The 23,560-nt window shown below is 36.3% G+C and overlaps 2 protein-coding genes across 4 annotated transcripts in view; both read left to right on the forward strand.

Annotated features, from left to right (window-relative positions):
* Positions 1-5,618, forward strand: part of prkg1a (protein kinase cGMP-dependent 1a) — a 93,237-nt gene extending 87,619 nt beyond the window's left edge. For all 3 annotated transcript variants that reach the window (XM_051917445.1, XM_051917446.1, XM_051917444.1), the window contains one exon: positions 4,361-5,618. In XM_051917445.1, coding sequence (XP_051773405.1) covers positions 4,361-4,459 — 99 coding nt within the window. In that variant the 3' untranslated portion in view covers positions 4,460-5,618. The remainder of the gene's footprint in view (positions 1-4,360) is intronic.
* A 3,915-nt stretch (positions 5,619-9,533) lies between these two features.
* dkk1a (dickkopf WNT signaling pathway inhibitor 1a) lies at positions 9,534-12,186 on the forward strand. Its single transcript, XM_051917447.1, has 4 exons — positions 9,534-9,933; positions 10,101-10,242; positions 10,329-10,481; positions 11,227-12,186. Exons 1-4 carry the CDS (start codon positions 9,715-9,717, stop codon positions 11,475-11,477), a joined length of 765 nt encoding a protein of 254 aa, XP_051773407.1. The 5' UTR covers positions 9,534-9,714; the 3' UTR covers positions 11,478-12,186.
* The last annotated feature ends 11,374 nt before the right edge of the window (positions 12,187-23,560 follow it).

Consider the following 23,560-nt stretch of genomic DNA (forward strand, 5'->3'; position numbering starts at 1 on the left):
AAATGACATTTGAATTGTGTTCGGACTCATCTCGAAAAGCGTCAGTGTGTAAAAACGAGCTAGTGTTTCACATACTGCATAGACAATGTGCACTGATAAACATGCTTCATAGAGGACACAGGATTGAATAACTGTGCTATAGTACACTACTGTTTAAAAGTTTGGGGTAAGATCGTTTTTCTTGAAAGAAATTAATGCTTCTATTCAGCATGGATACATTAAATTGATAAAAAGAAGCATACATCCAGATGTTATATAATGTTTCTATTTAAAATAAATGCTGTTCTTTTGAACTTTCTATAAATAAAAGAATCCTGAAAAAAATATATCACCGTTTTCACTAAAATATTAAGCAAGTTCAACATTGAATAATAATAATAAAAAAAAATTCTTAAACAGCAAATCATCATATTAGAATGATTTCTGAAGGATCATGTGACACTTAAGACCGGAGTAATGATGCTGAAAATTCAGCATTTGACATTACAGGAATAAATTACATACCTAACATGGTAACACTTTATTTATATTAGTTATAAAGTATACAAACTATTAGTTTATAGTTAATATATTGTAGTCTCTACATTTGATATATTAATAGGATATATACAAATAGTGAGTTCTTCATTCATTGTCACTTTAACAAAATATTTAAAGAGTTTTAAATATTAATTTTTTTTATGCTTTGTTAACAACTTATTAACCGTAAATAGTTCTCACTTTAGATTAGGTCACAGAAAATTGGACCGTGTCATTAAGTTCTTTAAACCAACCTTTATTTGACATTAATTGCATTAGTATTAAGTGTTCGTTAAAATGTTTACAAATACATTAAGCATATATATGCTTAAACTAAACATACTCCTGACAATATATACAAAGTTCTGTCATGAAACTCTAGATGGTGCAGGCTGATAGGTCGTTAACTCAATCTGCTTGCAAATCACATCATTCTCTATAGGGCACAGCTGATTGGTTCTTGCTGTATCAGTAGCCAATGAGTTTGCTGCTCGACTTTCAAATACTTGGTCAGCATTTGCTGTAGCAGTTGCAGCACGCTTTCAGAATTCCTCTGAAATTGAACATCCAAGATAAGTGAAAAGTCTTTCTTATGCTACATCACTCTGCCATATTAATTCCTTATGAAGTAACCATACACAAGGTTTAAAATCATGTGTCGTGTTAACAGTTCTGTTTTAATGTTTAGAGTGAATTGCTAAGCATATTAGCAGCTAGCGTATATGCAATATTGTGTTTATGCAGCAGCGGCAAGCAGACAATGTTGTTGCTATGAGGATACAGTGACAAAGCATTGCTGGCATGTGAATTCGTTAAAGTGAAATAGACTTTCAGATTTGTATCGCATATTTCAACGGAACTTGAATACCAACAGCACGCTAGCAGATGTTGTGGTAAAGTATAAAACACTGTTGTCTTGCTTAATTGAGTTGAGTGAGATGAGTCGTGTGTTGGCTAACGTTGATCATGCAATAAGAACATTATAATTTAATATACAAACAAATGTATTCACTTTAATTACAATATGGATGTATGCAAGCAGCTACATTTCTGGCAGAATTAGATTTTGATCATACTACAGGACGAACAGCAATTTATGCTAATGTTGGATACTTTCATTGGCAGCATGTTAGTAGGCTAAAGATAAGTAGATAATCCACTGTGTCAGGTAAAGAAACGAAACCTAGAGTGTGTCAAGGCAGTTTCCCAGGCATCCTCAAACAAAAGCAAGAGCACTCTGTTGATACTGTAATAATATCATATTGGCGAAACAGGTTTGGCAAATGCTCCAGTGCATTTTTGTGATTGCACTCTGGAGAATGTCAAATGTTTCTATTTGTGGCGTGTTTTTGCAGCGGTGAGCAGTGTGGTCAATCACAGAAATGTTCGTTGATCCTTGAATGCGGTGGCTATCAGAGAGTCATGCCCCCTGTTCATTCATTGCACCAATGGCACATTCATTACTGCTAATGCCGTAAACTAATCAGCAGAATGGAGTGTTTTTATAGCGTTAAAATGAATAGAACTGTATAAACCAAGTTTTAAAACTACTAGTTTGACCAACTAGCAGTTAAGAAGTTAGCAGTCTTACTTTTCCAATTCAAATTAGGCCAGTCTACCTTTTTAATGTAACTTACTTTAAAAAACTACTAATGACTAACTTTTAAGACTAGTCTAAGCAGTTTATGCAGCCGCCCCCAAGCATCATGATTTACAATCTTATATTCGTTGCAGGAATACATTACAAAGCATATTATCAGTAGCGATTACGTTATCATGTTTATACAGCAGCAGCAAGCCATTTATGTAGCTGCTGTGAGAATACACATCGCGGACGAGAAAGCGTTTAAGTGTTATATCCATCATTCTCTATAGGGCACAGCTGATTGGTTCCTGCTGTATCAGTAGCCAATGAGCTTGCTGCTCAACCTTCAAGTACTTGGTCAGTGTCTGCTATAGCAGTTTGCAGCACACTTTCAGAAACCGTCTACCTCCCCCACCTCCACGACTTTCTTGCTCACAGCAGCGTCATGTATGTATTAGCAGTAGCAAGTCTTGTACTTGCTCTGCAGCAGAAGCAGCAGCATAGCAGATCTGGTTCGCCAAACATATCAACATCGGCATATCCATTGCCATGCCAAACACTCCAAGATGTCATGACAAATTTTATATATATATATATACATATACATACACACACACACACAGTATATATGATCCCTTATCCTGAAGCTAAATATAACCACTTTAAAAAATAAAGTAAAAAATGTCAATACTGTATGTTTTTTGTGTCTATGCAAGTAAATGAATGTGTGGTAGCAAAAATACATACAAATACTTGATCACATTGTTAAAATACATCAGTTAGGTTCAGGGGATAGAATATACAGTTTGTACAGTATAAAAATCATTATTTCTATGGAAAGTCCCCATAAAACATGGAAACCCAATGTGTGTTTGTGTAAGCGTGCATGCTTAATGTAGTTGTAAACATGTTAAGAAAGACTATGAATGCAATTAATGTCCAATAAAGGTTGGTTTAAAGCACTTAATGACATTTTCAGATTTTCCATGAGCTAATCTACAGTGAGAATCACACCTAATAACCATTAACAACTCATTTACTACTAGTTTAAAGTACTGTACATCACCTAATAAGTTAAACCATAAAACAATTTTGTTAATTACAGTGACAATGAATGAAGAACTCACTATTTGTATATAGCCTATTAATATATTAAATATTATATATATATATATATATATATATATATTACATACATATAAACTATGAATTAACTTGTTTGTTAATAGTTAAAAATTATTTGTAAGTACTTTAATACTGTACTTATAAAGTGTTACGTAATTGGTTTAACTAACATTAATAACTATTAATAAATACTGTAGCAAATGTTGCTCATCGTTAGTTAATGCATTAACTAACATTAAGTAACAACTTTGTTGTAAAGTGTTACATTAAAGGTGCACTATGTAACTTTTGGCCCTCTAGCAGTTAAAAAATAAAACATGCATTTTGTGGAAGAACAATATTTTGGTTGTGTTTTGGCTCTGCGTGACTGAATATTATCCTAATTGCAGATGAATATGGTTAACCTACTGCTCATAAAACATTCACTACTAGGCTTCAGAGATATAACCAGTTTAGATGGAAATGATCTCAATCTGGCCATCTGAAGATGTTACTGTAACTACAGTATACCCATTAATAGACACGGAACTTCCTTGAAAATAGATTCCAGCACAGCGCTACAACAGCCATAATATGAAAGACTCACAGTAGATAATGCTTCACTATGAACTCTGTTAGAGAGCTACATAAGACCGTTTATCTATTCAATAAAATATCTTATTCATATGTTGAGTAATAAAAACGCTTCACTTTTACATTTCAAATCCCTCAGTTCTCATCATCTCTGAAAAGCCAAGCCAAGCCAAGCCAATGTTTATTCTCTAGACGAGCTCTGTCGTCTTCTCTTTTTACCAGCAGACTCTCCTCTGCCTTTTTTTTTTTTTTTTAATTCCCCAGAGGTTGGAGATTTAATGTTCTCCATGTCAACCTTTCTTGCTCATTGTTCTTGCTCAACTAACCTATGCCACTCCCACAACATATGTCAAAGTAGCCAGTGCAACTATACTCTATTTACAGATATGACGAGACATGCCCGAGTGACGTATGTACACATTTTTCCTGCAAAAAAACATCCTGACAGGTCCAAAATATAAACACTTATAATAGGCTTATCACAGTGAATCAGGGTACTGTATTACACACTGTATAACTCACATGCTAACAGGTTCTCCTATTTTTGTGCACGTGTAGGTAACATCATCCACGGACACCAGTAACTTTGACAGCTTTCCAGAGGACAATGAAGACCCACCGCCTGATGATAACTCAGGATGGGATACAGACTTCTAAACAGGCTTAAACACACATGTGCACACATACACAGACACACACGTCAGCCTGGGATACACATGCTGCACTACTATATGGACTGAAGGAGAAATGTGGGAAGAAGCAGAGGGAGAAGAAGAAGATGGATTTTTGTCCATCATGAAATGAAGTGACTGTCAAGACCGGGAGAAAAAAATTAATGTCTTGTGTGAGCGTGTCTGTGTGCGTGTTCACCTTTGACCCTTAATAACCACCTTTACTGTGAGATAACCGAGGAGACAGTCCATTTAGGGAGAAGGCTGTGACCTCAGTGATTTGTTCTTCTCCCTGATTGGCTGTAAACTCTTCATTCACCAATCTGTGTGCAGACTACTCTAAAGAAGACCACGCTGTATGTCGCAGGAGTCCAGACAGACCTGAATGTTGCTCTTAAAGTAATACTCATTCGTTTTAGCACATGTAAATAATAGCATATCACTACCCTGAAAAACTCACACGTACGCTGGCGTTCCCGACATGTATCGGTTTAACTCTCATGTGTATCATAATACGTCAATCATAAAGACTCGGTTTCAACCTCTTCAAACACACACAGACATTATAGATACATCTTCTCGCCTCTCTTTGCTGTTAATTTATTGTTGGTTATGATATTCTGAACCCAGCACTGGTTTTCTCAAACTTTATCCCATGAAATGATGTGCCTCAAATTCATAGCTCCATTGATGGTGTACTGTATTTGTCGTCTCAGATTTATAATAATGATGAGGTAAGTACTGACCACTGTGAACGAACAGATCTTAAATAGGAACAGAGCGTCAATAAAACAGGAACGGACCTGGGATTGGTTTGGCCTTTATGGCCATTTCTTAAACCCAATATTCGAATGCAGGTACAACATACTCATGATTTCTCCAGAGAATCAGCCATGTCAGATCACGAACAGTATTAGTGCCTTAAATCAATGGCATTCTGTGACGCTCCTCATGCTGCATGTCAGAATACAATCCCTTCAGCCTGCTGCTGTCCATCTGTCTAGTTTTTTTTTTTTACACAATAAAGCGACTGTTTTAGACACTCCCTGTATCCTCACATGATCTTCAGCTGTCTTTAATACGTCTCAAATGTTTGTTCTGTGAACTTTATTATTTTGATCCAAATATAGAAATTCTGTCCTGTTTATTCACTCTCATACAAACTTCTAGGACCTTCTTTCTTCTGTGGGAACACGCGTCTCTTTTCCATATAATAAAAGTGAATTGCTGTCAAGCTCCAACATGACAAAATAGTATAATAATAGTCCACATTGACCAAAAACAAAGAAGAAGGGGAAAAAAAACTGACTGAACATTTTATAAAGACGGCCTTAAATCCAAGTATGGCGCTTTACATCATTTTAATGTTTTGAAAGAAGTCTTATTCTCACCGAGGCTGCATTTATTTGAACACAAATATAGTAAAAACAGTAATATGTTAAATATTATTACCATTTAAATAATTATTTTCTAATTTATTATATAATAAAATGTAATTTATTCCTGTAATGACAAAGTTGAATTTTCAGCATCATTACTCCAGTCTTCAGTGTCACATGATCCTTCTGACATCATTCTGGTAACACTTTACAATAAGGTTCATTAGTTAAACATTAGTTAATGTATTAACTAACATGATCTAACCATGAGCAATACATTTGTTACTGCATTTACTAATCTTCGTTAATGTTAACGAAAATACAGTTGTTTATTGTTTGTTCATGTTAGTTCACAGTGCATTGACTAAAAAGATTTTAATAATGTATTAGTAAATGTTGAAATTAACATTAACAAAGATTAATAAATGCTGTAGAAGTGCAGTTCATCATTAGATCATGTTAACTAATGAACCTTATTGTAAAGTGTTACCATCATTCTAATATGCTGATTTGCTGTTCAAGAATCATTTCTTTGTATTATTAATTTTGAAATCAGTTGTGCTGCCTTATATTTTTGTAGAAACTGTAATAAATTTTTTCCCCCATGATTCTTTGATAAAGTCAAAAGTACAGCACTTTTCTGTTCTGATCAAATGTAGAATGGTTTCTACTCATCAGCATTTTATAAATGAGGCCCCAGGTCTGTAAATCCAAAGGTTTCTGGATTGATACCTGTGAAGATATACTGTAAGTCACTCTGGATGTATGTCTTCTAAATGAGTTAGGTGAATCTCACAAAAACATGTGCGGGTTATGTATTTCACCCCTACATCAAAAGAATAATTATAAGAAATTAAAGCCTCCCTTTTAGGGCCATTAAGATTTTTTTTTTTTCATAACTAAGCATCTTACTGGATATGCATTATTGTAATTTTTAATTATTCTCCATTAACTTAGATTCTCTTTAATGTATTACAGATATGCTGCATTAGTTAGAAAATGATATTATTTTTATTTAAACAGCATAAAGCAAGAATGACAAATACTATCTACAAATACAATTTAAATATTTAATTATTAATATTAGCATTATTAGCATTACAGTAATGAGAATTCGGGAGGAAAAAAACTTAAATGTCCTAAATACTTTATTTATAATATTTTTTTATTTTGTTTTGCAATTAAATATGATCAAAACATGTTCTTGTCATGTTTCATGAGATATTTCCCCTGCTTGTCTAAGAACATGGCTTACACATTTACCTTAATTAAATTCCAATTTGTGTGGCAGTACCAGAGTATATGATGATCTGCTGTTTTCTCACAGAAAAGGCCATTTAGGCTATTAGAGATGCACCGTTCAACCGGCTATAAATCGGATGGTTTTTGCTCCAAACACAAGATATTAGGCAGCAAGTGAACATTTTGTCCTCAAAGTTGATGTGTTAGAAGCAGAAAAAATGGGCAAGTGTAAGGATTTGAGCAAGTTTGACAAGGGCGAAATTGTGATGGCTAGACGACTGGGTCAGAGCATCTCCAAAACTGCAGCTCTTGTGGGGTGTTCCCGGTCTGCAGTGGTCAGTATCTATCAAAGGTGGTCTAAGGAAGGAACAGTGGTGAACCGGCGACAGGGTCATGGGCGGCCAAGGCTCACTGATGCACATGGGGAGCAAAGGCTGGCCCGTGTGGTTCGATCCAACAGACGAGCTACTGTAGCTCAAATTGCTCAAGAAGTTAATGCTGGTTCTGATAGAAAGGTGTCAGAATACACATTTCTATCCCAGAAAAAGGGGGACCAAAAGGGTGACTAATATTGTGTTGGTCCCCCTTTTGCTGCCAAAACAGCCCTGACCCATCGAGGCATGGACTCCACTAGACCCCTGAAGGTGTGCTGTGGTATCTGACACCAAGATGTTAGCAGCAGATCCATCTGCCCATTTTTCCTGCTTCTAACACATCAACTTTAAGGACAAAATGTTCACTTGCTACTTAATATATCCCACCCACTAACAGGTGCCGTGATGAAGAGATAATCAGTGCTTTTCACTTCACCTGTCAGTGCTCATAATGTTATGCCTGATTGGTGTATTTTATATATATATATATATATATATATATATATATATATATGTATGTATATGTATATATATATATATATATATATATATATATATATATATATATGTATTGTTTAAGGCCAGTCTATCTGTTATAGAGCAAATAAACAATAAATAAATTTGCTTAAAGAAAGAAAGAAAGAAAACAAAAGGCAACCGGTATCGGAATCTGCCAATTTGCTTGTTTGGAAAAAAATAAAAAAAAATATCGGCCATGAAAATGATCAGTGCATCACTATAGGCTATATCTGCGTACCCTGGAGAAATTAGAAATTACATTAAAAATGAGCTTGAAGTTCACTGTGTAGTCAGGCAGATGCATCCAGCCCCAAAGCAGAAATAACATCACAGATTCATTTGTTCCATCATTAATGAACCTGTATATAAATATGCTCTAAAATGCTACACAGCAATGCTGAATCCAGCAGCAACAGCAAAATAACTGAATCCTACTTTTTTGTTGTTTTATTTATTATTGTTTTTTTCCCCTATGGTGATGAACTGATACACTTGTCTTATTCATTCATGTACCATGTATATCCCTGCTGTAAAGTCACATGCAGAGTGCCGAAATACAGATAAATACAGCCGTCTTTAAATATTCTGAACCTCATTTCAAATCCCCCATAACAAGGTTTCTTTAATGATTTTCTCAATGAAGCCTAGTGATCTGTAGGGGGCACCAGTTCACCATTTAATTTCAGAAAAACGCCAGCAATACTAAACATTCTTTTGAAGACCACTAACGGAGTCTATTTACACACAGTCAATGTCAATTCTATGAAACAATGAAAAATATGAAATTGAACAGAGTTACACTTTTATGTTCCTGTTTAATCTCTGTAATATCTAATCACTCAATGACGAAAATGAAGAGATTAAATAAACATCCAGCTGAAAAAAGAACAGCATGAAGGTATGTATCTTTAATCTTAATAAATAGATCAGAAAAGTATTGTTAGGTGTTTTCTACAATGCATTTGACACCATTGTAGGTGTGTCACCAATGTGACTTTTAAATAATTCTGGACATATCACAGTTCAACCATTATCATAACAATTATGCTGTCAATGCACTTAATGTAGACAAGGGCTGAATGTAAGCTTGGTGAATCCTGAACTCTGTTGAACCCAGTATTTTTACCCACAGAAGACGCACTTAGTTTAAATGAAGAGGATGATCCGTTTTTATTGCTGTAAGTTAGATAAACGCGTGAAACATTAACGTGCATATTATTTTTATGTGCTGACAGAAAAATGATAAGGTTTAAACTCTAGTCCTAGTTAACGGAGGTCTGCTGACAGGTACTGTCGTGTATAATGATATACCTTAAATTCCACTTTAAGCACTTTAAGTTGTCAGTCTGTTTCTGAGGGGGCGCGACGGTAATTACGCACACAACTATTGCGAAAGACGTAGCGAAATTTCACCAATCCCTATTACGATGAGGGCGTGGCTACTGAATATTCATTAGGTTACGCAATCGATCGGTATTAAGCAGCGTCGGCATGGCTCATTAATATTCATGAGCCGGGGATGCTGCTGCTGCGCGCCTCAGCAGAACTATTCTGATCGCCTGCGCAGACATGAGTTCACACAGCACGTCTGCGCAGGCGATGAGAGGGGAGGTGGAGAGCGTGTTTGATGCACTCGTACAGTCATTTGAAAGGGGCGGGAATATACAAACAGTCCCGCATGTATAAAACTCTTGGAGACACATGAAGTGCTGTGGAGTTTGGACATTATGCGTGACATACTGGCAGAGAAGAACATGAGGAACATGCTCTCACTACTCACCGTTGTGACTGTTTATCTCGCGGTCTGGGGAGGAATCACTGCAGATGCTCAAGTCGGACCTGTGTTACAGAACTCCATCAGGCATCTGCCCGCAGCATCCAGTCCGAGTGACACGGTGAGCGCGAGCCCGCGCGTAACCGGCACCGCAGACAGCGACACTCCGGCGGTACGTGTTCACAGGATGCTGAAACTCACAGAGGATTTAAATGGACTCAGTTAGACGTTGTGCCTTTGAGATTATTTTTTAAAATTCTTTTGGAGTTTTATTGCATATATGTGCTTTTAAATGAGCCATTTCAATAAAGTTTTTCATTATGATTTACTCTTCTACAGTCGCCGTACTGCGCCGCTGATGCTGAGTGCAGGCCCGGTGAGTTTTGTAACGGCTCTCGGGGAGTTTGTCTCTCGTGTCGCAGGCGGAGAAAGCGCTGCGCTCGTGACGGGATGTGCTGCGCTGGAAACCGATGCATCAACGGTACAAACCAGGGACTATTTTTCCACTAGTTTATTCAATATAGCTTGTATTTAGATTAATTTACTCATATCGTGTTTCTCTCTCAGGTGTGTGTCAACCTACAGAAGCTGTCGTGACGGTAGATGCCGCTCAACCGGTTGGCAATACGGATGAGCCCAGTATGACTGTAACACGTGGGCAGAACTTCACACATCCTAAAAGAACCACCATCCTACCAAAACCACAGCAGCCACTGAAAGGTCTCAAATCTGTCTCCTCTCCCTCTCGGCTTGTCTCTTCATTTCTTCTCCTTTCTTCTTTTCATATTTACTCTTCTCTCTTCTTGCCCTTCTCTTTTCTTCTAGTCTCTTCTTCTCTCGTTTCTTCTTTTCTCATTTCACCTCTTCTCTCCTCCGTTCTCATCTCGTCTCTAATTCTTATCTGTTCTTCTCGTCTTCTCTCCTCCTTTCTTCTTGTCTTCTCCTTTCCTCCCTTCTCTTTTAGTTTCTTCTCATGAAATTCTCCTTTATTGATCTGACTTTTTAAATCTTGTTGGATCTTTCTTTGTCTTGTCTTTCCTTTTCCTTTCTCATAGCTCATCTCTTCTCAAACTCTTGTTTTCTCTTTTCATCTTGCCTCTCATCTCTAAAAATTAAATCTCATTCATGGATGTGCCTTACAAAGACCTTTTTCATATCATCTCGTCTCTTTTCAGTCTCCAGTTTTCTCATCTCACCCATTCTGTTCTGGTCTTTTCTCATCTTGTCTCTTTTCTGAAATAAAATCCTTCATTGATCTGCCTTGCTAAGCATTTTCTTTTAATCTTGTCCGGTCTCATCTAGTCTCTTCGCTTCTCCTCGTCTCAACATTTGCTTATTGTCTTGTTTTCAACTTTACAACTAGATCTGATTTCAAAACCTCCACTTCTTCTACATGCTGCTATCACATGACTCGAGGATGGAGGTGAATGCTGGTGTGATTTATAATCAGTCTCATCTCTGTCAGGTGGCGAGGGGGAGACGTGTCTAAGGTCTTCGGACTGTTTGGAAGGGCTGTGCTGCGCCCGACACTTCTGGTCACGGATCTGTAAGCCCGTGCTGACGGAGGGGCAGGTGTGCACGCGCCACCGGCGGAAAGGGGCTCACGGTCTGGAGATCTTCCAGCGCTGCGACTGCGGCTCCGGCCTGGCCTGCCGAGGCCAGAGAGAGAAACCCGGAGCTGAAAGCCGACACCTCCACACCTGCCAACCGCGCTGACCACGCAAAACCGCTCTCGGCTCCATACACACACACACACACACACAGCATGCATGCAGACACACATGCAGCGGCGGCAAAGGAAAACTGATTGCACGGAAGGATGCGGCATTAAAAGGACTGATCGTATTTCCTGGACGGATGCAGAGAAACTGCACCGTACAGATGTTTCTGTTGTACACTCTGCTATTTAAGACTTTTTTCCCTGGGTCATCACAAAAGGCAGATTGCTTTTGTTTCCCTTTATAAGGAACTTCTTATTCTTCTTGCAGTAAATTACTGTATTGTAAATACATAGTCAGAAATTGCACTTAACACTGAGCATATGGATCCTGTAAAAGTAGCATTTTATGATTCACACACATCGATATTGTAAATGTGCAAGCCATATGATTTAGATGGTTATCAGTACTATTTTATTTTATGCAAATTGTAAAGATATTTGTCTGATTAAAATATATAAATGGAACAATAATGGACTTTTTACAATTCATACTGCCACAACTGCAAACTACCAGAAACCACTTGGGGGATGTTTTTATAGTATAATGTCATACACTGCTTGCTTTATTCAGCAGGTTACGCTTCCAGCATCATCCAGAAACTCTGACTTAGCAAAAAAAAAAAATGCAATATATTGTGTGTAGCAAAGTCACTTTGGATAAAAAACATTTCCTAAATTAATAAATGTAAGAGTTAATGTGACAAAGTGTCCTAATTTAATGCATAGAGCTTAGGTAAAAAAAAAAATCTTTGATTACCTTAGAATATAATTTCCATTGTATTCCAGCAAACAAAAAATAAGTGCACTTAAAATGGAAGTATTGGGGGAAACTGATGTACATTTTCTGCATAGACTTACATTGTAATTGCATACATTTCAATGCATTTTTATAAGACTAAGATATGCTGAATGACTATGACTACGTCTTAGTTTTAGCCAAAAAAGGTTTTTTTTTTTTTTTTTGTGATGCATGCATGTGGAGCATGTAGACAATGTTGAGGTCAGGAGGACAGAATATCCAAAAAAACAAACAAAAAAAACATTACTCTTAACATAAAAATCTACTCTACCACATGTTCCTGATGCACTTGCCTGTTATCATGGCAAATAAACAAGCTCGGAGCTCTGCTGAAGAGCCGTAATCCTTTGTGTAGCCATATCCCTGTCTGCAGAAAAACACCTGACCACATGAAAGCCTGAATGGGCCCAAACAGCAGGGAAGTACAAAGCCGACAGGAGGATATCAAACGTGAAGAATCCCGAGGAAGTACAAGAGGATCAGCTGCAACAAGCTTTGGTGTGTCTGGCTAACTTCTAATTAGTCCTGCAGTCAGGCCTGAATTGCAGGTTAATCATAGAGATATCTGACTCTTTAATTACTTTATTATGTAGCCTGTTTGGCACGCACACAACATATAAGGCAGTTTAGAGCAAGTTCTGCATTCACCTAGATAAGCAACTTTATTTGTGCAGTCTGTAGTTGATGTTTTGCACGTTCAATATATTTGATCGATCTGAAGCTATTTAGGAAGGTATAATCATGACTGTTTTTATATGTCTGAAACACTTAAAGAGATAGTTCACCCAAATAAAACAATTCTGTCATTATTTGCTCACCCTCGTGTCATTCCAAAGTGACTTTTTTATACTGAAGAACACCAAAAGGAGAAATTTCTTGCTATTTTCCAGTTAAAATTAATGGGGACTTCTTTTCCGTGTCAGTCTCCGGCGCTTTTCACGTTGTAAACAGTGCAGCGCTCCCGGGTTATATGTCAAAACGCCGGCTCAGTATTGGCCGGCTCCTGCATCGGAGAATGACGCGGAAGAGAAGAAATTGTTGAATAAAGTCATTTGTTTATTTGCGCAAGTATTCTCAACGCTTCATAACATTAAGGTTGAACCACTGTAGTCACGTTGACTATTTTAATGATGTCTTTACTACCTTTCTGGGCCTTGAAAGTGGTAATTGCGTTGATGTCTATGGGGGATCAAAAAGCTCTGATTTCATCAAAAAAATATCTTAATTTATGCTCCGAAGATGAACAAAGGTTTTATAGGTTTAGAACAAAATGAGGGTAATTACAGTAATTAATGACAGAAATTTCATTTTTGGGTGAACTAACCCTTTAAGTGGTGCAACAGAATTACTGAGTCAGTGAGTTGAACTTGGGAGTCAGATCAGTTTGATTCATGAATCATTCTACAAACTGAGAAAACACTGAAAAGAATCATTCTCAAAAAAGCTATTTGTTCATTAATAAGACATTGCTTATTCTCGAATAAACTACCCAGAGAGATGGAATGGATGTTAAGATTAGTAAATAACTTAAATTTCAGTCTGTTCCTCACACAAGGATATTGTATAAATTTAGAAGACCTGGAATGAAAGTAATTTCTAATTTTATGTCTATTTAATTGTCCTTTACTGTAATTGCACAGAAAAGAGCAACAAACTAACTACATCCCTCCAAATTCCTTCTTTTGTTTTCACTGAAAGAGGAAAAAAAAGTCACGAGGGTGAGTGAATAATGACAGAAACATTTCTGTGAACTAACTGCCAAGAAAAGAAACATTTGTTTGCAGATGCAAAATCATCATTTGTTTGTAGATACAAAATGTTTTATATTTTGTTACATAATGCAACAACATTCATTTTTAAGTGTGTCATACTGTAAGTGTTATTTTTGGCCCACTTTTTACAAATCAAATCACAAGATCAGGGCTGCTCACATCTCTGCAGCAGCTGGCAAATGTCAGAACAAGACTCTTCATTAGTAGGGTCATAAAAGAGTGAATTTTCCACTCCTTCACGCTCTTACGGCAAAAAGTAACCTTTCTCTCCGTCCCTTGACCCTCATGCCTCGCTCCCCTTCAGTCTGTCTCTCTCTGGTGACAGACACTGTGGCTAAAAATTACAGACAGGCAGATCTGTTTAATGATGTCAGGCGTCACAGATTCGAGGGCTCACGAAAACGGACTATTTTAACTGTGCGCGTGGAGACTAGAGGAGGAGACGGCTTACACACACACACACACGCACACACACCATGTCCAGTCTCTCAATGTGTAGTTTTGGTTTTCTGAGCTGTTCTTCTGAGTAACTGTCAAAGTTACTCACCTCCTATCTCAGCCAAATGAGCAAATTACTCAGAAACAAGTCCAAACAAAACCACAGAAAAGCATTTTGTTACACTGCAGTACAGCTTGCCAATTGGGTGTGCGCATGTGTGAATATCTTTGTGTGTCGTTTGTGTTTAATATATATATATATATATATATATATTATATTTATTTTACTGTTTGGATATGCTCCTTTTTAAAGGGACAGTTCACCCAAAAATGATTAATTCATTATTCGCCATCATGTTTTTCCAAACTCACTTTTCTTTCTTTCTTTACATTTTTCATTACTTTTTTTTTTTTTAATAGAACACAGAAGAATGTAGAATGTCAAGTAATATCTATCTATCTATCTCTCTCTCTCTCTCTCTCTCTCTCTCTCTCTCTCTCTGGGCCAAGTAGTTTTTTTTATTTAAATAATAAAATAAATAAATAAAAATAAAATACTACATATAAATGAATATTACATTAACAACATGAAGATATATACACACACACACACACACACACACACACATATACATATACATATACATATACATATATGTGTGTGGGTATGTGTATATACACACACTGACTCGCGGGGGGAAAAATGGCTAGACACTAAGATTTTAATTGTCTTAACCACAAATTATTGGTCAGGAAATTAGCAAAATTTAAGCAAATGCACTACTTAAAAAGCCACTACTGTCTCAAAAAAACATCAAAGACCGAATGAAGTTTTTGGTAGGATATAGGAAGTTGGATTCAGAGTGGTTATGGAACATGAGTGGCATGGTGATGTTACAGAGCGGTGTCTTTGAAAATCTGATCAGAAAGATAATAAATGCATCTCTACCACAGTGAAGCATTGATGAAGAGGATTCATTGTGTGTGGAGCCTTTTCATCTGCTGGTATTGGTGAGCTACTTCACTGTGAAAAGTTATTTAATGCTTTGGAGTACAGGAGGATATCAAAGAATGGCTTGCTTCCTACAATTGAAAAGTTGTTATCCAAAGAGGAATGATCAGGTGTTATTTTTCAACAAGACAATGCTCCTGCCCAAACTGCAAAGACAACCAAGAAGTGGCTTGAGATCAAGTCCATCAGGATCATGTTTTGGCCTGGTCAGAGTCCAGATTCGAACCCTATAGTGAATATTTGGTCTCACATTAAACTCAAACAAACTGGGAGACATTGTTCAACTCATGAATAGTTTGAAGCCATTAACATTGAGTGGAACAACACTGACTCTTCTTCCTGTAAAAAGCTGTCTGTAAGTTGGAGAAGGCTATTCCATGTTAAGCTTATCTTTATTTACAATATTTGTGCAATTCTGGACAATTTCCTGACCAGTGATTTGTGATTAAAATGGTTAAGACCATTCAAAGACCACTAAATATTTTTGCCATTTTTGGCTTGGCCCATTTTTTTTTATTATTATTATTATTATGTTTTTATTATTATGTATTTATTTATTTTATATTTAAATAAATCAACACTACGTCTAAGATGCAAGTACAGTAAGCATCTTGTATAAAATTAGAGTCCTCTGATGACCTCAGCTCTTTAGGTTTGACAACAAATAAATCAGACGCACAGCATCTGAGTCAAGACTGTTTTAAAAAAAAAAGTCGACAAACAAAACTGGCATTTGAAGAAATCTGTTTTTACTCAACGTTGTGTGTTTTAAATATTTTCATATGTCCATTAGTAAGTCTAGTGTTTTGTATGAACACAAACACACACGCACACACACTGCCAGTGACAGCTTTGCGAGCAATATGTCATCAGCAGAGGGTTCTGGGGTTTGGGGCAGTCTAGAAACCGTGTTTACGCTGAACCGCTCGTTATTGGGCTGACCACAAACCTCTGCTGGCCACAGGCATGTGTGTGTATGTGTGTGTTTGTGGTGATGGCGAGGGGGGAGGGATCTGCTCCCAAATACGCTAGTAACAGCACAGAGCTGAAGCATAGATCTGACTGCCAACGACATCATATTCAATGTCTGCATGATGACAATTATCTCATTCATATACGCAGCACACGTTTTTCACAAGCGTTGGAGAGCAAAACAGAATTGCATCACCTCTCTTACCGCGAAACATGGGTTGTTTTTGTCGCCTTCATACAGAGCTGCTGAAATTACAAAGATGATGGTAGATTTTAGAGATAATGTTGCAACAAACTTCTCACATATCTCTGAATAATTGATTCACGGTTGATTTCTTTGGCACAGGTGCACGGCAATTTACTGTGATTGGTTGCAGCACACAAACAATATACGACAGAAGAAGTGGGCCTTGTTCTCAGTGGGAATGTCGGTGTTCATTACAGCTTCTCACCTGGCACGAGTGTGTTTTTACCAAGCTTATCTAAACAGTCTCAGAACGGGTGTCATTCCTTACACCCAGTAGATCTGCTCATAAACAATATGCTCCATTCATCTTTGTGCCGCGCACTGGGTGACGGTCAGAGGAGGTAAACGAAAGCAGTTGCGCAAAGAGAGAACTGGCATCGCTAATTAAACCCTTTCATACCACAGCTATCTGAGCCATCCTATCAAAACAAACAATTAAAAAGTCTTTTGTCGTGAGTGAACAGTAAACCGCACAGAGCCTCAGGTGTATTCTTGAGCGACCTGGGAAAGATGTGTTCCCAGAGGAAAATTAGGCCTAATGGAGTTGTTTCATTTCATCAAGTCACCATAAAATCAAAATGGACAATTTGTTCTTATTTATTTATTTTATTTCTTAATACTGCAGTATTTATTATAGTCTTTTGTAGTCTTTAATCAAAATAACTTCCCTTCCCTCTTGCTGTGACATCTCTGGTGATGTGTTTACTGGCATCAATTCCTGAAAAAAGTCCTGCGTACATCTTTTCTTGTTCAAGAAGACATTTCACTCAGATAAATGTCACAATAGTAAAGAAAAGACTATCACAACTTCAATTTCATACCAACTTTAAGTATCATCGTCTCAGATGTTTCTCTTAAAATTCATTAAGAATAAATTAAAAACGAATGAAACTACTGCTGGCATGCAGTAAGAATGTAGAGATAAGCAGTAAGCATCTTGTATAAAACCTCAGACATCTCTTTAGGTTTGACAAAATCTGACGCACAACATCTGAGTCAAGACTGTTTTTAAAAATCATTAAATAAATAAATAAAATAAAAACTGTTAATTGGTTAACTGTTAATAAGTTACCTTACCATATGAAAAAAAGGTTTTAGAGTGCATTTTACTATGCAATACTGTAAAATGTGTGTGTTTTTTTTTTTTTTGGATGTATAAACTATGAATTATAATTTATGGTGAAAAACATTAAAAAGACATTCACAGAAGTCCCCAGGTATAAATAATTTAGCTTCTTATTTTTTGTCATAAGTAATGTACACTGGGGTGTTTTGTGTTACATTTTATGTTATTTAGTGAATGTGTATTACATTATTTTAGTGCCATGTGTGTTACTCTGAGCCTGTGCACTATATGCAATACTGGTCATGTTTTAAGGACAGGTGACTTAACAATAACCTTTGATTCATCATGTGGCTTTCTAGTTTACCACCTGTATTATTATGGTGGCTTTCAGTACTTTTTAAGGTAAAAAGAAGATTTTAGCTGTTGAACTACATTGGTGTTTTAGATTTACCACTTAAATTAAATCTCACATTATCTGGTCTTTGAGGAGAAATGTTTGAGTTGGAATTTAGATCTTTAACTTGATCACAGATCTTAGCAAAGTTGAAGATGTCAGAGGATACATTACTATTATACTGGGGTATATTTTCCTGGAGAAACATCTAAAAAGCAGGTGATTTACCATTTGCACTCATTTAATCTCACTGCAAACAATTGTGATGTTAATTTTTCTATCCTAAAGGTGCGAGAACACTGGTTATTGCACTGTAAGTCATTATTACTCATCATCCCTTTGTAACTCACCCTCCACGCTGTGTAGACGTCATGGTGGAATGTCAGTCTGGAGGGGCGTCTGAGATACGAGACCCTCATGTGGCATCCAGGAGGCAGACAGACAGACAGCTGAGCTCTTGCTGGGATGACAGCCGACTGCTGGTTTGATCCATGCCGGTGTCCCTGTCTGATGCATCCACACACACAAACACACTTATTAATTTTTCCTGTCATGTACCATAAAACAAAACACTTTCTTCTTTTTATGTGTAAGCAAGAATATTAAAACTAGGAGACATTTTCCACAAGCAGGATATTGTGAGATTTACATGGCCACAAAAAGCATTTAGACAATTCAGCCAGACTTCAAAATGTGCGCATATCATTGTATTACATAAATATTAAACCAAGAGCCTTTTTTAAAAGAAGAAAGAAAAAAGTGCACTTTCCAGGCAAAACATGTGACAAAAAGCATGTTTGTTGGGTTTTAAATAAAATAATAAACTGAAAATGAAAACAAAAAGTATTCAGACTGGCTGTCAAACATTAGTGCATCATTTTCTTGGTCACTGTGTTGACCTTCACCCGAGGTTACTCCGGACAGCTGTGAGACTTCATACGTTTATTAAAAACCATCTTGTGATCATTTGTTTAAAAGTTAATGCAATGAAATTCAAACATTATAGTGCGTCTTAAGCATTCAAATACTTTCTGGAGCCGCTGAATCCATCCAGGATTTATTCCCAGGACTCTAACATACACGCTGACACACCTGCTGTCCTCAGGTGAGTCTGGTGCATGGCCTACGGTTGTGTTGGCCTCTTTATTCCCTGCAACAATCTGCCCATTGTTTACCGAAATAATAAAACAATATTCTGCGTCTGGAGTGGCTGCCAGACTAAACAGAACAAATGAAGAACTCCCGGGGTCCACTGCTGCCAGGCCTGTTGTGAATTAGCACGCTTTCACATTTGTTTTGGCTTGGCCAAGAGCAGGGCAACATTTAGTGCTTTAAGAGCCCATCCCAGCATTAGAAAACCCACAAAATTCAGCTTAATTTCACACAGCAGCTCTGTTCCAAAACCTAGTGAGCTGCCTACACAGGCCTGCCATAGATGCTGTCTGAGGTGTGATGCTAAGCAGAAGTAATGAAGAGAAATTGTGTTATGTAGCGATGAGAATAGATACAATTGTATGACCGGAAATGTTCTCCTCATTAAGGGGTGGGGGGAGGGGTTAAGTTTCATGATGTAGTCAAAATGGCTTTGTATTTTGAAATATCTTGATCTGAATTGTTCCGTTCATAAGGACTAATGAATTAAAGAAGGTTTGCATTACCCAACTACAGTTCAATCATGACACCTCTTGAAATAGTTTTAGCATGTTATTGAATATGGTAATGTTAATGTTAACGTGGCGGACTAGATCTGCTATGCTACTTCTGTTGCTGCAGAGCAAGTATGGACTTGATACCGCTAATAGATATACAGACACGCTGCTGTGAGCATGTAAGATATGCTGCTGCTGCATGGACATACATAAATCCTGTAGCAGATCAGTGTTGCCAACTGTTTTCAATTGAAAGTAGCTAGAACTAGTTGCTAGATGACATAATGGCGAGTTTACTGATCTATATAAATATAGATCTAAATATAGATCAGTGGGCGAGTATCAGAATCTAGATAAGGTTGGTCCAAGTTGCTAGATTTGTCGTTATGCTTTTGAAAAAAAAAAAAAAGTCTCAAAATGCGTGGGGAAGTAGATAAATCTTGTGACAAAATCGCTAAATTGGCGACACTGATCAGCAGATCTAAGCAGGTGGAGCTGGGGGAGGTGGAGGGTTTCAGACGAACTCTGAAAGCACGCTGCAGGGCTAGCCTACAAGCCTGTCAAAATCATTCCAAACACTATCACTGCAATTTCTTCCTGCCTATCGTCTACCATGTTTATTCTGAAGTCTCGAGAGATTTTTCGAGGTTTCCCGTGTTCACAGTCGGGACTCTGGTTGAAAATTTGTTTGTGTGTAGTGTGCTGTCTTTGTCACATCACGGCACACCACAACACTATAGGAGCATAACGGTTAAATCTAGGATTTTTTTGTCCTCATGTTTGTGGTCTCTCACATTTTGAAAATCTTATAAGATTTTAAAAATCTTTTAGTGTGTACCCCTTCATAACTGAAAACACAGGACACAACTAAAATAGTGCAAAACAAAGTCCACAGATCACCCATGACACCTCTAGAGTTTCATAACTGAACTAGATATTTACTTCAGTATCACAATAGTACAAGGAGCGATGTACCAGTCTTGAAGATGAAACATGTTTTTTGTTTTATGAATGAATGAATGAATAAATAAATAAATAAAATGAATGACTTTTTCCTTATCAAGGAGGATATGAAAAATTAAATGGTTTCATATCCACTCTTATAATTATAGTTGTAAATAAATTGAACTGTAAGAAACAATTCCTTGCTGAAAAATAACTCTTAAGATGTGCTTTGAAATAAGCTGATTTTAGCAGTGCTGTTATCGTTAACAAAAACAAACTATTAAAAAAAAATTCAATAACTGAAATAAATCTGAAATAATATATAAATATTACATGAAAAAAATGGAAATTTTGAAATGTTACCTTGGCAACTACCTGAAATAAGTTTTAAGTTAAAGTATTAAAAAAAAAAAAAAAAACCAGTGATGGCCGATTTCAAAACACTGCTTCAGGAAGCTTCGGAGCATTATGAATCAGCGTGTCGAATCAGCGGTTCGGAGCGCCAAAGTCACATGATTTCAGCATTTTGGCGGTTTGACACGCGATCCGGATCATGATTCGACAGGCTGATTCATTATGCTCCGAAGCTTCCTGAAGCAGTGTTTTGAAATCGGCCATCACTATATAAGTCGTTATTTTGTTTTTTTGGCACACCAAAAATATTCTCGTCGTTTTATAATATTAATATTGAACCACTGTACTCACATGAACTGATTTAAATATGTTTTTAGTACATTAATGGATCTTGAGGGAGGAAATGTCATTGTTGGCTATGCAGGCATCACTGAGCCATCGGATTTAAACAAAAATATCTTAATTTGTGCTCCGAAGATTAACGAAGGTCTTACAACCTCAGCATGAGGTTGAGTAAGAAATGACATTATTTTCATTTTTGGGTGAACTAACCCTTTTAAGATTTTTTTTTCAGCAAGGAATTATATTACTTACAGTTCAATATATTTACAACTATAATTATAAGAATGGATATTAAACCATTTAATTTTTCATAAATATATATATATATATATATATATATATATATATATATATATATATATGAATAAAACAAGCAAAATATTAATAAATACTATGGGAGTATATAAATAATTCCAGCTCAAGGTAAGCTGGAGACCAGCTAACATGTTCCCGCAGGGTTATAATCAACATTTCTTTTGACTTATCTGACATCTTGGATGTTTTTACTGCTCTTGTTGCAATGCATTCTGGGATTACTTCACCTACAAATGATAAATGCCATGCTGCCTTAGAATTTTGCCTAAACAATGTACAAGGCAGTATAATATTGCTGTCCACCTTTTGGAATAGTCTTTGAATCAGAAGCATGCACATGATGCCTTAAACTGCATCTATATGTGTGTGCGTGGTTTACATCCATAAAAAAAGGACTAAACCCATTTCAATTATAGTGCATTCCCTCTGGAGCTCTGTCTACTCTGATTTTGTCATAAAATCGATCATAAATCTGCAGTAAGACACACGGTGCTGTTGGTTTATGTGCTGAAATGGGTCTTTAAATATCTATCATTTCAGCAGTTACAGAAATATTTGAAAAATTCACATTTGATCCAAAACTTCATTCAAACGTTTAACTGAGCGAGGAACGCAAGGCACTTGATTATGGATTTCATCTGTCTTCAAATTCCATGTGTCATCAGTGATATGGATTGATATCTTCCAGTACAAAAGATGTTTTTCCACTAGTACAAAATAGAGGTGTAAAGAGTACTTGAAAACCATACTTGAGTAAAAGTACAGATACCTTACAGCGAAAATGACTCGACTACAAGTTACAAGTAACCAATTCCAATATGACTTGAGTAAAAGTCCTAAAGTATCCGATTTTAACAGTACTTAAGTATTTTACTCATGCTGAATGTAGGCTCAGAGATCCACTAGTCCTCAACACCTGAGAGACATGCCGGTGAAAATAAGAAACAATTGATTTGTAAGATGAGAAATCAAGCTTATTTTCTAAAATCAAAATAAAACTGAACACCTCAATATTGCAATAAATCAAGGTCGACACAACAACCTTTTAAACGTCTACAAACTCTCAAGTCTCAATTAAACAAGTGCACAAAAAGGTCACAAGTAAACCAATATCCTTCAAAAAGGTCTTGTCAATGTAGCGGATAAATAAAACAATGTAGTAACACTTAATAATAACTCACTCTATGAAGCATTAGTTAAGCATTAGTATATAGTCAATTCATCATTTATAAAGCATTAATATACATTAGTAAGCAGTTTATAAATACGGCTATAAATGCTTTGTTCTTGATTTATAAGCATATCTGTAATGTGTTTAATAATTGTATTTTTATAATTTAGAAATGATAAATTGATCATTAATAAAGTATGTATGTATTATATTATTTACAAACCAGTTATTTTTAGGAGCTGTCAGTGGTTCATAAGATCATTTAGAAAGTGTAAGTAAATTATTAATAAACTATTTAAATGTTAATTTATGCATCTTATTATTTAGACATATAGTAATAGTTAATGTGTTAATAAATGTTTTATTAACACATATTCCTACTGTAATTCATGATTATTCAGATAGTTATAAAACATTTAGTTGGTGTCAGTTAACTATTTTTGTGAGCTCATCTAAAGTGAGGATTATTTATGCCTTGTAAAGCTTTTATAAAAGGATACAGAACATAGAAACTTTACAAAGGGTAATTTGATATAAAATTAAAAATAAACCTCTGCAATGTCACAGAAAATAAAAATTCCTGTACATCTCCAGAAAGCTAAA

The sequence above is a fragment of the Ctenopharyngodon idella genome, chromosome 13 (assembly GCF_019924925.1).
Source record: "Ctenopharyngodon idella isolate HZGC_01 chromosome 13, HZGC01, whole genome shotgun sequence".
NCBI classification, from domain to species: Eukaryota; Metazoa; Chordata; class Actinopteri; order Cypriniformes; family Xenocyprididae; genus Ctenopharyngodon; species Ctenopharyngodon idella.